The sequence below is a fragment of the Ictalurus furcatus genome, chromosome 22, assembly GCF_023375685.1.
Source record: "Ictalurus furcatus strain D&B chromosome 22, Billie_1.0, whole genome shotgun sequence".
Classification (NCBI taxonomy): domain Eukaryota; kingdom Metazoa; phylum Chordata; class Actinopteri; order Siluriformes; family Ictaluridae; genus Ictalurus; species Ictalurus furcatus.
The window spans coordinates 2985604-3000118 of NC_071276.1; the positions used below are offsets into that span (position 1 = coordinate 2985604).

Sequence of the window (14515 nt, forward strand, 5' to 3'; positions counted from 1 at the left end):
CGTTCGGATGAAGGCGAATGCAGTGCAGTATCACTGAACTTATTTGCAGGATTTATTTTTCAGAAAGATAGACAGACAGAATTGTATCCGTTATGTGAGAGTGGGCTGCATATGCGGTGGGTTGACGCGCGCGTGTGTGTGTGTGTGTGTGTCCTTGACAGCTGCCGATATCAGCGTGATAGACTAAAAACATTACCGCATCAGTGTAGCGTTCCTGAAGAGCACAATGCCTCAAAGAGCTGCCTGAGCAACAAGGAAGAAAGAAAGGACTGGAACGATCGACTGCGGCAAAACCGAAAGGGATCAAAGTGTTTGTGCATGGAAGGGCTTAGGCGATACGGCGGCTTGCGTACGCGCTAATGCTAATCGCCTGAAAAGGAAAACAGAGCGCACCCTCTGACATTTGAGTGAAGGGTTACTCGGCTTAGAACTTAAGTGTGTGTGAGCGTGATCTTGTAACAAGCCTGCACAAACTGAGCACAGAGCAAGCGTCAAGGCAGAAAATGCAGTAACGCCTCAATAACGTAGCATCTTAAACCCTATTCAGACGGGATTAGTTTTACACGGAGAGAAGGGGGAATGTATGCATGATCTCTAGGATTTTAGTCCTGTCCGAAATCTGTCATCTCAGTCATTTCTTTTCAGGCTGTGTGTGTGTGTGTACACGTAAGGAAAGATTACACTGTATTGTTTATAGAAGGATTACACCTTCTATAAAATGCTCAGCAGAAATACACCCGTCAGCCATAACATTAAAAACACCTGCCTAATATTGCGTAGGTCCCCCTTGTGCCACCAAAACAGCTCGGACCCGTCGAGGCGTGGACGAGACCTCTGAAGGTGTGCTGTGGTATCTGGCACCAAGACGTTAGCACTCAGCTAACGTTCTGTAAACTGCGAGGTGGGGCCTGCGTGGATCGGACTTGATCGGTTTGTTCAGAACATCTCACATACTCGCTACTCGGTTCGATTGAGATCTGGGGAATTTGCAGGCCAAGTCTTTGTCATGTTCCTCAAACCGTTCCTGAAATATTTTTGCAGAGTGTCAGGGCGCATTATCCTGCTGAAAGAGGATACTGAAATTAGGGAATACCGTAGCCATGAAGAGGTGTACTTGACCTGGAACAATGTTTAGGTAGGTGTTACGTGTCAAAGTAACATCCATATGAATGCCAGGACCCAAGGTTTCCCAGCAGAACGCTTCCCAGAGCATCACACTTCCTCCACCAGCTTGCCTTCTTAATGTTATGGCTGATCGGTGTATACTGTATATCCCATCTGAATGGACATGTTGGTAGAGATTCCACCGTATCACGTGATTTTTCTTTAGTATCGAGCCGCTTACTCGGTATTGGCCGGGTTTCAAACGCCGAGCAACAAACTACAGACGAAGTTCAAAAGGAACTTCTGGTGACTTCAGAGAAGTTAGTGTTATCTTATACATCTTATATCCATGTTGGTTACTACTGGTCAAGTTCAACTTGGCTGACACACTCTCCGTGAGATGTGTTTAATATCACATAAGCAGAAGCAGAAGCCACGTATTACAAAGGGAGGTTTTTTGGGGTCATGACGATGCATACGTCGCAAAGACATGCCCTTCAGAGATCACTTATCCTGTTCAAATCAAACATAATCAATTACAGACATCATCCAGCGTGAACAGAGGAGTCAAGCTTATTCCTTTGATTTCCAACATTAAATATCTACTGTATATAATGGGTCATTATAAGTAGCATACAAGGTATATATATATAAAAGTATATCTGAACTGAACAGCTCTGTTAGCTCAAAGGAACAGATCTGAGGTAGTATATTAATAATTCAAGTATGAATCTTTTTATCAAGACAAATTCAACTCTAGTATTAAGAGGTACAATGTCCACATGTAAACCTTTTTTTGTTGTCGTTTTTAGATTGTGGATAATATAGAAAACTTTAACCAACAATTCTGCCGATCAAAGCATTACCCCGTCAACACATAACACGTGCTCCTTCAGTTGTTAGTCAGATAGCTTTGGCTGACACATCAGCCCAGCCGTCTGGTCATGAGAAACACACACCACTGCGATTCGACATCGTCGAACGGTACAGAGAGAAGATGAGGAAGGCGAACAGATGGAAAGTCAGAATGACGGATAGATTAGAAGACAAGAGTCCTGACCTCGTAGTGTGCCACTCTCTGAGACTCGGAGATGAGCTGTGCGCTGCACACTTTGCAGTAGGTGTCCGTGAAAAGGCCCTGCTCCACTTCCGTTGACTTCATCTGAAAGAAAAAAAATCAGAAATCGTCCGTCACTTAGTGAAAGGAATGGGAACGGTATTTCTTAGTGAGAGCACTCCGCTCCTGCAGACTTCATTCTCTCGGCATGTACTAACGTTCTCCAAGCACATGAGCTTGGCTTCTGGTGCTGCTGAGTTCACTATCAGAGGTGGACAAATCATAAATTTATTAGCTGGCCCATCAGGCAAGTTGCTTGGAAAGCCAAACTGACTCGGCTAAAAAGTGGTAGGTAATGTAATATAACGACCTATAACAAGCAAGTCTGCCAGGGAAATAAATATATTATTATTATACTCTTCTAACAAAGGTTTAAAAAGTAGTAAGCTAGCAAGCTGTTCAGCGATTCAGCAATTATTCATTATCTGCGAGTTGACTCCACCATCCCAAAACATGCTAACTAACAGATGGACTGGCTACTCTAAATTGCCCCTAGACGGGAATGTGTGCATAACTTTTTGTTCCCTGCCCCATTCTGGACGTTTCTATCTTGCACCAATTCCCAGTTCCTTTAATATTCTCTAGATCCACTGCGCTCCTGGCCAGGATAAAGCAGTTACTGAAGATAAATCAATAGCGATGTCAAATCGCATCTTTCATTCGTCTGCCCTTCATACGAGTGTAAGAAGAGCCCGTGGATGTCACAGCAAGGAAGCGAGCAAGAGCTGGCAGATGTTCAGAAGTCCTTCTGCCTTGCAGACATCCAATGATCTCCAAAAACATCTACACTCGACTCAGGTGGAAAGGTTGCTGCGTCATTAAAGATCCTATAAACGGTGATGAAAGCAAGACATTTTAGTCTGTTTTATGACTGTCTCGCTTATTATGTGTGTTTGGATGGGACACATTGGATTACAATTGCGATCTGATCTCGTCAATCCTTTTAAAGCAACAGTACGTAGGATTTTATTTTTGTTCAATGAAAAAGAAAAAAAAAATGGTCATATAAAAGGTTTAAATAAAGATTTCCAAACCCCAAACATTCAGGTGCTGATTCCTTGATAAAGAATTAAGATTTGGTTTTAAGCATTCATGGCATGGTTTCTGAAAGAGGCCTTGAATTTATATTAACAGACGTCCAGCCAAGGAAGTTGTGAAGAAAGCCGCGAGTGCGAGAAGCGATCAGTGGAAGGCTCAAACGCAGAAAGGCAAACACACACCCACACAGAAACACCATCACTACGTTGTGATGCATGTGGTGCTGTGAAATCAACTGCTGGGCTGAGTGAAGATCTTTGTGCATCTCTTTCTCACACACACACACACAGAACCTTGGCTTTTTTTTTTCCCCTGATGTCCCAGTGTCCCAGTTGAGCTCATTAGCATTCTGTGGCATAACATTAGAGAAGGAATAAAGTGAAAAGTGAGCCTAAGAGGGACAGCAAATAAATAAATAAATAAATAAATAAATAAAATATCAAAGACCTAGCAGTCTTTTACTGATTATAATAATTACCACCACAGAGGCAAAACGGAACAAAACGAAAATGAAACACGTGATGCTGAGATCAGGCAAATCTGAGCCAGAAAAATACACGGGTATAACCACAATATGCTCAAGACCACAGAACATTCGAACGAATGAAACGAGGGAAACGTGAATGCAAACTGGAAGAGACCCAAGTCTTAGAATTGGTAACTTCGATGTAAGACTTGACAAAGGCATGAGACACACAATGGGGATAAAACCTAATAAGACATTCAGTTGGCATCCGTCAGGCGCTAGCCAATCAGGAATGTTACACGACACCAGCAACTTAATGTAGATCTTTGTCATACATCTACAACAACCATTTCACCTTTGTAGTACTGGGCAGGAACTACCATTTCCCAGATAAAAGTACTGCGCAGGAACCTGCCCTGCATTTTCAAACCTACATTTTTCTTTTGTAGTTACTGGGCGTGAACCCACATTTTCCTCTTTATAGAACTGGGAATGAATTTGCATTTCCCCTTTAACATATTGGCCAGGAACCTTGGTTTTCCCTTTGATGTACTGGGCAAGAATCACCATTTCCCTCTTTCAAGTTCTGGGCAGGAACCTCCATTTCCCCTTTGTAGTTCTGGGCAGGAACCACTATTTCCTGTTTGAAGTACTGAGCAGGAAAACCCTTTTCCCCTTTGAAGTACTGGTCAAGAATCAGCATTTCCTGATTGTAGAACTGTTGGGGCGGAAGGGTTGGAGGCGTTGCGGGGGTGGGGTATTAATAACATGCATTTAGGCATTATGCATGTGTGTGACAAGGTCAGTCATACCGCTGTTCTTTGTAACTCACTTGCAGCACGCTTACTTTTGCGTACCAATTTATCTATCCTCTATCTTCTTAGTCAATCAGGGTCTGTGTGTATGTCAGCTGAAACAAGCTAGCACAGTTTTATCAGATTTCATAAACTGGATTTCAGAGAACCCCCCCCTGGTTTTTGCTGGGGGATAGGAGTCCCACTGACCATAATGTTACTTTTAACAAAGCACTAAAGAGATCACTTGACACAATTCAGAGGATATGCCAATACCTGAGCACTAAACTTCAGGTTTTTCCTTAGGGACCAATGTGAAACAGGTTTTAGGTCCTCACCCCAATCGAACCAGTTGCCACCATTATGTCACAGCCTACAAGAAAAGCTTTTTTTGAATGGCCGAGTCCCGTACTTCAAGAAGGGAAAAAAAAAAAAAATATGCTGAAATATGTGAACAGGTGAACTGGCCCCAGACGACGGTTCACGCAGCTATTTCCTCAGAACACGATTGCCGCGGGTTTTCTGGTCTGAAAAACAGACCAAGCTCTCGGCTCCACCGCTGAATAATAAATAAAAGTATAGCCTATGAAATTTTGTTAAGGGATTCTTTTTGAAAAAAATAAAATAAATTGTAACAAAAAAATAAATCTTTGTAGTGGATTTTTTTTTTTTTTTTTTTTTTTTACTTTTGTTGCCCACGTTCAGCTACGTATGAACAATTCATGCGAGATTCAACAAACTTTTTTTTTTTCTATTCCCCCTGCAAGTTCTCTCTGTGGGCAAAAATGGGTGCAGTCAATGAAACAGACTTTAACATCACGGAGAATGTTTGAATCTTTTACATTACTCTTTAATGATCATTTAAATAATGCCCAACAACTAGAGAAAAAAGGAGGACTGGGGGTTACCATTTTGAAGAGGACTTGAGAATATTCACGACGGAATTATCTAAAAATCAAACAAAAAAATAAATAAATAAAAATTTTAAAAAAGAAGAAGAAGATTAAAATAAAAAGAATAAATAAAATAATAATAAAAATCTAATATATAATAGATATGACACTTGGTGAAAAAGATACCATTTATACCCCAGTGCAGTTGAATTCTCGATTCTGATTGGTCAGATTGGGTTCATTAATTAGTAGTGTCAGTAGTGCAGCGTCTGCAGATTATCAGTAACATGACAAGATGTTTTTTTTTTTTTTTTGTCTTATTAACTTCAAGAGGGACAATAAAAGAGGCTGGTGAAAAAACAACCGTCTATAGCTGCTATAACGTAAGCGATAACAGGAACTACCTTGTTTCCTGGACGTTCCACAACATTAAATGCAACTGTTACTGGATAAAAATATGACTTGTTATTAAACGAGTAAAACTATATTAGCATTGGCAGGCTGCTGTGGCATAAGAGGAATAAAACACTTCAGGACATACTGCTACAGGAATATAATGTAATATAATGCTGCTAGGAATGGTATAAACAGCACATCCGGAAGGGTTACATTCCTCACTTAAAATATACAAGAGATGAATGTTGCGGAGGAAAACATCCTCCCAGTTACACCAAAGCAATACAATTTTTATGCAAACTCTGCTTGTCACTAGTCCAGAAAAAAAAAAAAAAAAACGAGGAAGATATATTATTCCGAGGCAAGTTTTTAGAAACACTGTAACTTTGACAGATGTCTAAACCTGAAGCGTTTATGACAGGCGCTGTGTCATCTGGCTCATGAGAACATCCCGAAAAGGACACAAAGCACGAGACAGATGATCAGGGAAGCGACAGAGAACGACGAAAACAAGTGACAAGAGGAGGGAAGGATGGAAGAAAGACGGATAGATACACAAATAATACAGGAAGGAGAAAGATCGGAAAAAGGAACCCTGGGTGTCCTTGGAAAGTATTCATGAATTCTCCGAAATAAAGACGCTCAGCCTGAACTATCAGCCAGCTCAGCGCACACAAACACACACACACACACACGCAAGAAACCCCCCGCCCACCCAAATTTAGAGACAATTATATACAGTAAATGCGCATTACACCCATCCAGCATCCCTAAACACATCATCAACTTTCTACTGTTACGGAAAACCTTACCACATTAAGATGCAGAGGAAGTCTTCCTCCATCACTGCATGTTCTTATTTTTCTTACTATCTTGTTGAGGTTCTTTTCCCCCGGAAAGGCTTCAGCCATAGCGACACCTCTCAAATATTATTCAGGTATTGTACAGTTGGTATGGTGCTTAAGTAAAGCAGAGAAAAATTCAGTGCAGCATTTTCCCATGTCTAATAGAAACTCTTCTACCCCTGGAAAGTATCTATAAGAATCCCAGGAACCCTTTCAGCATCCATCAACGCTCAGTTACTCCAGCGCGTATTCATCAACCCCCTGTAACCCTATCTACTGTTCATCGAAAGAGTACTCACTGAGCCAGCGGTTGGACGCTCATCACCCTCCTCCCTCTTAACCACAGGACGCCACCTGTACTGAAGAACAATGTCCCCTCTGTCCTGGTTTCATGGATTTTGGATTTGTAGCACCTACAGACTCTGAATATATAATATAATAAGGGATGGGGTTTTATTTTTCTCCAGTCATAGAGCAGACAGTGGGGTCACATGTCATGTTGTATGTTTTGAGAAAGCTGAGATGGTGCTACAAATCATGAGGACGGAGTGACTGCCGTCTTATGATCGCACTAAAGCGAACAAGGTTAACTGCCACGCTTTTACCCTAGTCGATTAGGTTTCTAGGCAACCAAATCATGGGATTGGACAGCATGTTGGAGTTTTTACTTGCTTGCTGGGAAAGCAAATGAATTATGATTTGTCCAACCTTGGGTGAGCTTATACAGTCAAGTTAACTTCATCTTTAACAGACTTAATATCGTTGTTTAATGGGGTGAAACTAATATCTAACAGACCTATGCCTGCTTCGCACCTCCAGGGTTGGGGGTTCGAATTCCGCCTCCGCCCTGTGCGCACGGGGTTTGCATGTTCTCCCTGTGCTTCGGGGGTTTCCTCCAGGTACTCCGGTTTCCTCCACCAGTCCAAAGACATGTGTTGTAGACTGATTGTCCGTAGTGTGTGAACGCGTGTGCGATTGTGCCCTGCGATGCTGTCCAGGTTGTCCCCAGGCGCGTGCCCCGAGTTCCTCGGGATAATCTCCAGACTCCCCTACGACCCTGTGTAGGATAAGCGGTATGGGAAATGGATGGATGGATGGATGGATGGAAGGTATCTCTCAGTAAAGGTGAATACAATGACTGACATTGAGAGGGAAGTGTGGCTAAAAGTATACAAGGAAGTTTTCACTTAAATCTCAGACACAAATCTGAATTCCAACTCGATAAATCTGTGGAAGTTCTACCCTTTGTGCTCCGACCGCACCGAGACCAAGAAACAAAGTTGTTTTTAATTCGAAGCATTTGTCATTCCGTACGAGTTCCAAATATTCTTGGCGAGCCTCGTTTTTGTAAACAAAGCAGACGTATGCTGGCAAGCACCAAGCAAGCAACAAAGTCAATTAAGCTCGGCGTAATTAGCCGTTGTTAACTCACTTCTCTCGCTCGGTTTTTCTCTCCATCTCTGCTGTGTGAAGGACGGAGAGTCTCCGCTGGCAGCCACGCAGCAAAGCATGCTCAAGGGCAGGTGTTAATTACAAACCTCATTCTTTACCACAATTAAGAAACCCTCTACAAGCAAAAAGTGTGCTCATAATACAATTTCCTGCTCGAACAGAAGCGGCGAGTCCAGACATGATGATGAGCAGATGATCAGTTATTAGTGAAAACTAGAGCAGCTGGTCAGTAGTAAGTTATCAAACTTGGTTTCTTTTTCCAATACCGACAGCGACAGATCCCCAGCTGCTACTGCTGCTGCCAGTCAGTTACCTGTCTACAAACACAAATACGCAGGGATGAACCTCAAGGACCAGTTTACATCAACAATCTCTCTCTCACACACACACACACACACACACACACACGCACGCAAGGCAAATTGTGAAAGTGAATTTTGGAGCTTTTCAAAGACTCCCAGTTGCCATTTTAATCTGTGCTATAGCTGATCACTGCAGGGAGGATATTAGCCCAGCTGTCTCCACCACACACACACGCACACACGCACACACGCACACACGCACACACATATCCAATCTCTCTGTGGAGAAAATGACCTCCACACATTTCACAATGTACAAATCTATAGCTGTGAAGATGTACTTTTAGCTTTACATCTGTTAATACACAACCACGCTAGCTTCCTGACAGGCTAACAATGTTACCCTACGTTTTGTAAAATCCATGAAGGGTAGCAAAACAGTGTAACAGACGTAACAGGATTTATTTCTTTCTTTATTTATTTTTGACATGGAATGGACAAGCCCGAAATGGAAAAGTATTTTTACACTTACGTGAGGTGGAAAATTTGGTACAAAGATTAAAAAAATTAAAAAATAAAAAGGAAATACAAGATGAGAAAAGGTGATAGAAATGGGTTTTACCCAAAGCGGGGGCATGTAGTTACATGTTTCAGAACTAGGTTTAGATAAAAATAAAAAGAAGGACACTCATACACCGTTTCTTGGTTTAATTATCAAAAGCGATATTAAAAAGGATGAAATGGTTACCAACGATGAATGAACTTTCCCCCCAATATGCCGTTTCGTACAATTATCCAAACAGCCAATCACGTGGCGTACATTCATTCAGATACAAGTCAAGATCTTCAGTTAATTGTCAGATTAAACATCAGAATAGGGAAAATGTGAGCTCGGTGGCTTGGTGCCAGTTTGAGTAGTGCAGAATCTGCTGAATCTCCTGGGATTTTCACGCAGAACGGTATCTGGAGTTTACGCAGAATGGTACACGAAACAAGGACTCCTTCACTGAGCGGCAGTTCTGTGGGTGGAAATGCCTTGCTCATAACAGGTGATAGAAAGGTTTTACGGTACCTCAAATGACCAGTCTTTACAAACGTGCTGAGGAGAAAAGCATCTCAGAACACACAAAACGTCGAACCACGAGGCGGATGAGCTTCGACAGTAGAAGATCACTTTGGGATCCATTGTTGTCAGCCAAAAACAGGAATCTGAGCATACAGTAGGCACAGAATCGATTTGGATGTACACGTGAGGCTGTTATCTTGTTGAAAACCTGTCCACAACCGATTGTAACCTCATCTCATGGTAGAGGCAACCAGATCTTATTCCTCCGAAGCATCGCTGAGCCATCACCATATTTATTTTATTATCAGTGTGGGTGCTTGTCCCGCTTATTTTCATCAAACAGCATGATGATGATGATGATTTTCATGGACAAAAGATTCGATTTTGCTCTCATCTGACCACAAAGCGTAACTAAACTGCCTTTCGTGAGTTCCTCTCCAGAAGAGATTTTATCGCAGCTTTTCCAAACATCTTGCTGTCATGGACATGGTGTCTAATATCAGCTACTATCATAAACAGTGTAGAGAATGTGACAGTAGCACCGTATAACCTCTCATTAGTGGGGAGGCATGGACAGGGAAGCAGGAAAGTGTCCATAGAGAGTGTGCAGAGCGTGGTGAGGCCCTCCGAGGCCAAACGCACGGTTAAAAATGGAATCCGGAAAGAAAAAAAAAAAAGAAGAAGAGAAAACGAGTTGAAGAGACGATATATGAACACAGCCATCCTGCTTCTAAAGATTCAGTTTCTTGTAAGCGGCACTGCAAGTCCTCCAGGTGCATCTTTATTTAAAATTCACACGTACAATATGACAGGATTAAAGGATGTGCGTGTTGAGCGATAAATGCAAACGCAGTCAATCAGCACGACGTCTGCTTCTTTACTTTTTCTCAGAAGCTGCAAGATTATTGTTAGCAACAACTAACAGATGCTTATAGCCTCAAGTTTGGTTTCAAACCAACTGCGTGCGTAAATAATTGCACACTAGCCACAAACTGCTTTTGAACTTTGGAGAAAATGATGTCGCAGAGCTAAAAGTACCACCTCATGGGTTGGGTGGTACTTCGCATCGCATGTCCTTGGTTAGGACAGCTTAGGAGGCGTGGCCTAAAGTTTGAAGGTAGAGGCGGTGGACACTCTGGATGGGGTGCCAACCCTAGAGGCGGTGGACACTCTGGATGGGGTGCCAACCCTAGAGGCGGTGGACACTCTGGATGAGGTACCAACCCTAGAGGCGGTGGACACTCTGGATAGGGTACCAACCCTAGAGGAGGTGGACACTCTGGATGAGGTACCAACCCTAGAGGCGGTGGACACTCTGGATGGGGTACCAACCCTAGAGGCGGTGGACACTCTGGATGGGGTGCCAACCATCGCAGGGCACATTCGCACACACACTACGGACAATTTCCAAACATATTCCAACACATTCCATGTCTTTGATGGAGGAAACCGGAGCACCTGAAGGAAACCCTGAAGCATGGGGAGAACATGCAGGCGGGATTCAAACGCTTAACCCCGGAGGTGCGAGGCAAACGTGCTAACCACAAAAAATCGTGCCCCTCTAAGGTAGAAGTAATTGAATAATAACAAAACCTGGCACACTGTTAGAGAATAAATGGATCATTTGTCCACAGCTGTAGGAAGTTTGTAACATCCCCAAAAAAATAGATACATAAGATGATTTCCTAAAAGTGCCACCCCCAAAAAGTTTGGTGGTTTTATTTCTGACAGTGAAAAAAATATTACTGAGAGAAGCAATGCCAATGTCGAGTCTATCATGTTCTCTTGACAGCTTCACAGAGAAGAAGCTTTATTTGTCATGAATGAGAGAAGAAGCACACTAATCCCAAAGTTCCTCTGCCTGCGGGCTAGAGAAGGAGCCAAAGGCAACGCTTAAACACTCTTCAAAGAGGAATCAAAGGCCAACCTCGTATCTCTCATTGTTGGGGGGAAGAAACAAAATCAACATGGCATCAATAATTCAGATCTGTTCATATCTCCCAACTGTCCATTGCACCGACTTCTGATAAACATCCTCGTCTGTTTGTTTTTTTATCCAAGCATGCAAAGCCTTCTGTGTGACTTCATCTTTGATTATATAATTAGAAAATGCTTTAGTTTATTAGAAAGTGTGCTTTATTGGACTAAAAATAAGACAAAGCACTATCTGATCTTGCTAAATCAGCCAGTTTTGTCTAGGCAGAGCCAAGCTGATGCCATCACACCGTGCATGGCAGGATGTGTTCCTACTCCTGATAAGTGTTATAGTGTAACAATCACCTATGACCATCACCAGTTATTGACTCATCATACACACTTTCCAACAAGAGATGAAGCTCGTGGTGCTGTGCATTAGTGCATGCACTTGTGCATGTTTTCTTTCTATGTCTCGTGTTCACTCTGTCCGAGAGATTTAATGCACGAGGGAAAAACAAATCCTTGCATGCACGCTGTTTAATGCACTATATATATTTTTGTTCATTTTTTATTTTGCTTATTTATGCATATTGCATAGAAGATGAAAAATGTAAAAGTGCATGAACGTGAGGAGTGATGTCATCCCGTGCGATTATCACCCGCCAGCACGGTCTGCTTGTAAACACAGCACCATGCGGCGCGCGAGCATCAGACAAGGGCATGTGCGAGCAATAAGAGAATAAAATAAAGTCTCAACGCGTTGCAGCGCGAGCGCATGACTGTGTGCACGTGTGCAAGTGAATGCGCGCGTACCTGTAGCTGCAGAGTGTAGTCTCGCGGTAAACGCGTCGGGGGCTCGGCGGGCTCGTGCTGAAGCTGCAGGGAAACGCCGTAATCCATGCAACGGTGGAGCGCGTGCGTGCGGTACTGGCAAGGGAAAGCGAGGTCGCGGTGCTGCCGTTTCACTCGCGGGTCAAACGCTCCGCCCCGCCGCTCGCGTCTCATTGGTCGGCGGGATGAAGTTGTTTTTGTTTTCGCACGACGCGCGCGAGCGGGGCTGCACGTGAATGGGTAGGACTGATGTCCAAAGGAGCTCTCAGTGTAGCAGTGTGACTCAAGACCCAGTTGTATCTGATTCAACTGGTGCTTCAATTCAGGACAGGATATTAAGTGCATTAGTTTAGTGTTTACACAAGAACATTATAGGTGCAGGTTTGTGAAGTATCCAGGAGCAAAATACGTCACAACTCTACTTGTATGCAGTGTTATGGAATAGTGTGGCTCTTGCAGCCCAAAAGTTAGAAGCACACAATTGTCTTGAAGGTCTTTGCATGCTGTAGATGTACAGTCTCCCTGCACTGGAACTAGGATCAAGGCCCGAACCTGTTCCAGCACGACAACGCCCCTGTGCACAAAGCGAGCCCCATGAACATGGCCGTATCCACCACTGAGGTCCAGATTAAAAGTCATAAAATTACTGCCTAATAATAACTCTTTGGTGCAAAGATCGTACAATGCTAAGATAACCGACCTTCTCAAATGACTGCTTGCTTGAGTCGACCAATGAAATCGTCTGGGGGGCGGGCTTTGCGCTCCACTGTGCTGGACTATGTCCTATCACATAGGGAAACCTTGTTGCTATTATTCACTGAAATGACAATTCACCTTCAGACAATGAGTAAAGATGAGTGCCTTATCTGATCGCACTAGAACATTTCAAGTAGAAAGTCGTATAAAAAGGCCTTATCAGTAAAACGTAGCCGTTTACATGTGGATGTATTTTGAGGAGACTGTAACTCGCTGTGACGGCCTGTGAAACACGCAAGGCCACGTGCAATGCGAAACTGGACATGAATTGATTTTTGATGGCCTTGATGAATGTATTAATCTATATAAATCCAGCACTGTGAAATGGAAGGGAGAATTCCGGTCGAAGGGCCCTGAGAGATTTGATTAATCAAGCCTTCACACAAACCAGCTAATAAAAACGTCAAGCCGTTTCGGAAAATCAGAAAATGAATCGGTTAACCAGCGAATGGAAAAGACTCGGATGAATCCAAACTAATCCGCTTAGGACAATCAAAGTCAGACATCAAAACCCAACTATATTCGATTGGAGTCTCCTTCCATACATGTGGTATAAATATGTTCTCTGTGGTATAAATATATCCTCTGTGGTATAAATATGTTCTCTGTGGTATAAATATATCCTTTAACACATCCTAAGGATATCCAAGCTGATCCCAGTATACTGTAGTGTTGAACTTAAGATCAGATTCATGTATATATTGGAACATAGGGCTGTCTTGGTACATTTTTAGGATTAAAATATCAGATCTGACCTGATGTATGTGTGTGTAAATGCACTGTAGGACAGTATAGAGTGTAGTGTTTAAGTGTAATATGTGATGTGTGTGTGTGTGTGTGTGTGTGTGTGTGTCCATACATTTACTCTGTAGCTGAGTTGATATTGGTATTTGTATCACATTATGAATATATTATAAGCATGACTCATCTGAGACAACCTGATACTGCAGTTATCTAGTTACACCACGAATAAACACACACACACGCCCACACACATACACACAGACACACACACAAAATGTGCTTAACCAAGCTGCTATAATCACACTACAACCTAAAGGCATCTTCACACTGCCCCTCAGGCTCTCTGTCTCTCTCTCTAGCTCTGTTTGCCTTTGTCTTTTTCTGTGCCTCTCTCTCTCTCTCTCTCTCTCTTTGCCTGTTTGTCTCTTTTTCTGATTCTCTGCCTGTATGTCTTTCTGTCTCACTCTCTCTTTCTCTGACTCTCTGTCTGCCTGCCTGTCTCTCTCTCTGCCCCTCTATCTGTCTGTCTCTCTCTTTCTCTGCCTCTCTGTCTGTCTGTCTCGCTTTCTCTTTCTCTGCCTCTCTGTCTGTCTGTCCATCTGTCTCTGCTCCCCCCACCTCTCTGTTTGTCTGTCTGTCTCTTTCTCTGCCTCTCTGTCTTTCTCTGTCTATCTTTATCCCTGCATGTCTCTCCCTGTGTCACTCTACTCCTCACCCTCTGTCTCTCCATCTCCCTGTCTCGTTCTCTCTCTCCCTCTATCTCCCTCTATGTCTCTCTCTCACTTCTATCTCTC

General features: G+C 43.0%; 1 protein-coding gene across 2 annotated transcripts in view; it reads right to left on the reverse strand.

The window, feature by feature from the left end:
* zmat4a (zinc finger, matrin-type 4a) overlaps nucleotides 1–12425 on the reverse strand; it is a 57922-nt gene extending 45497 nt beyond the window's left edge. For both annotated transcript variants that reach the window (XM_053654244.1, XM_053654243.1), the window contains exons 1-2: nucleotides 12204–12425; nucleotides 2165–2266 (exon numbers count right to left, since the gene is read on the reverse strand). In XM_053654244.1, the coding sequence (XP_053510219.1) occupies nucleotides 2165–2266; nucleotides 12204–12395 (294 nt within the window). In that variant the 5' untranslated portion in view covers nucleotides 12396–12425. The remainder of the gene's footprint in view (nucleotides 1–2164; nucleotides 2267–12203) is intronic.
* Between the last annotated feature and the right edge of the window lie 2090 nt (nucleotides 12426–14515).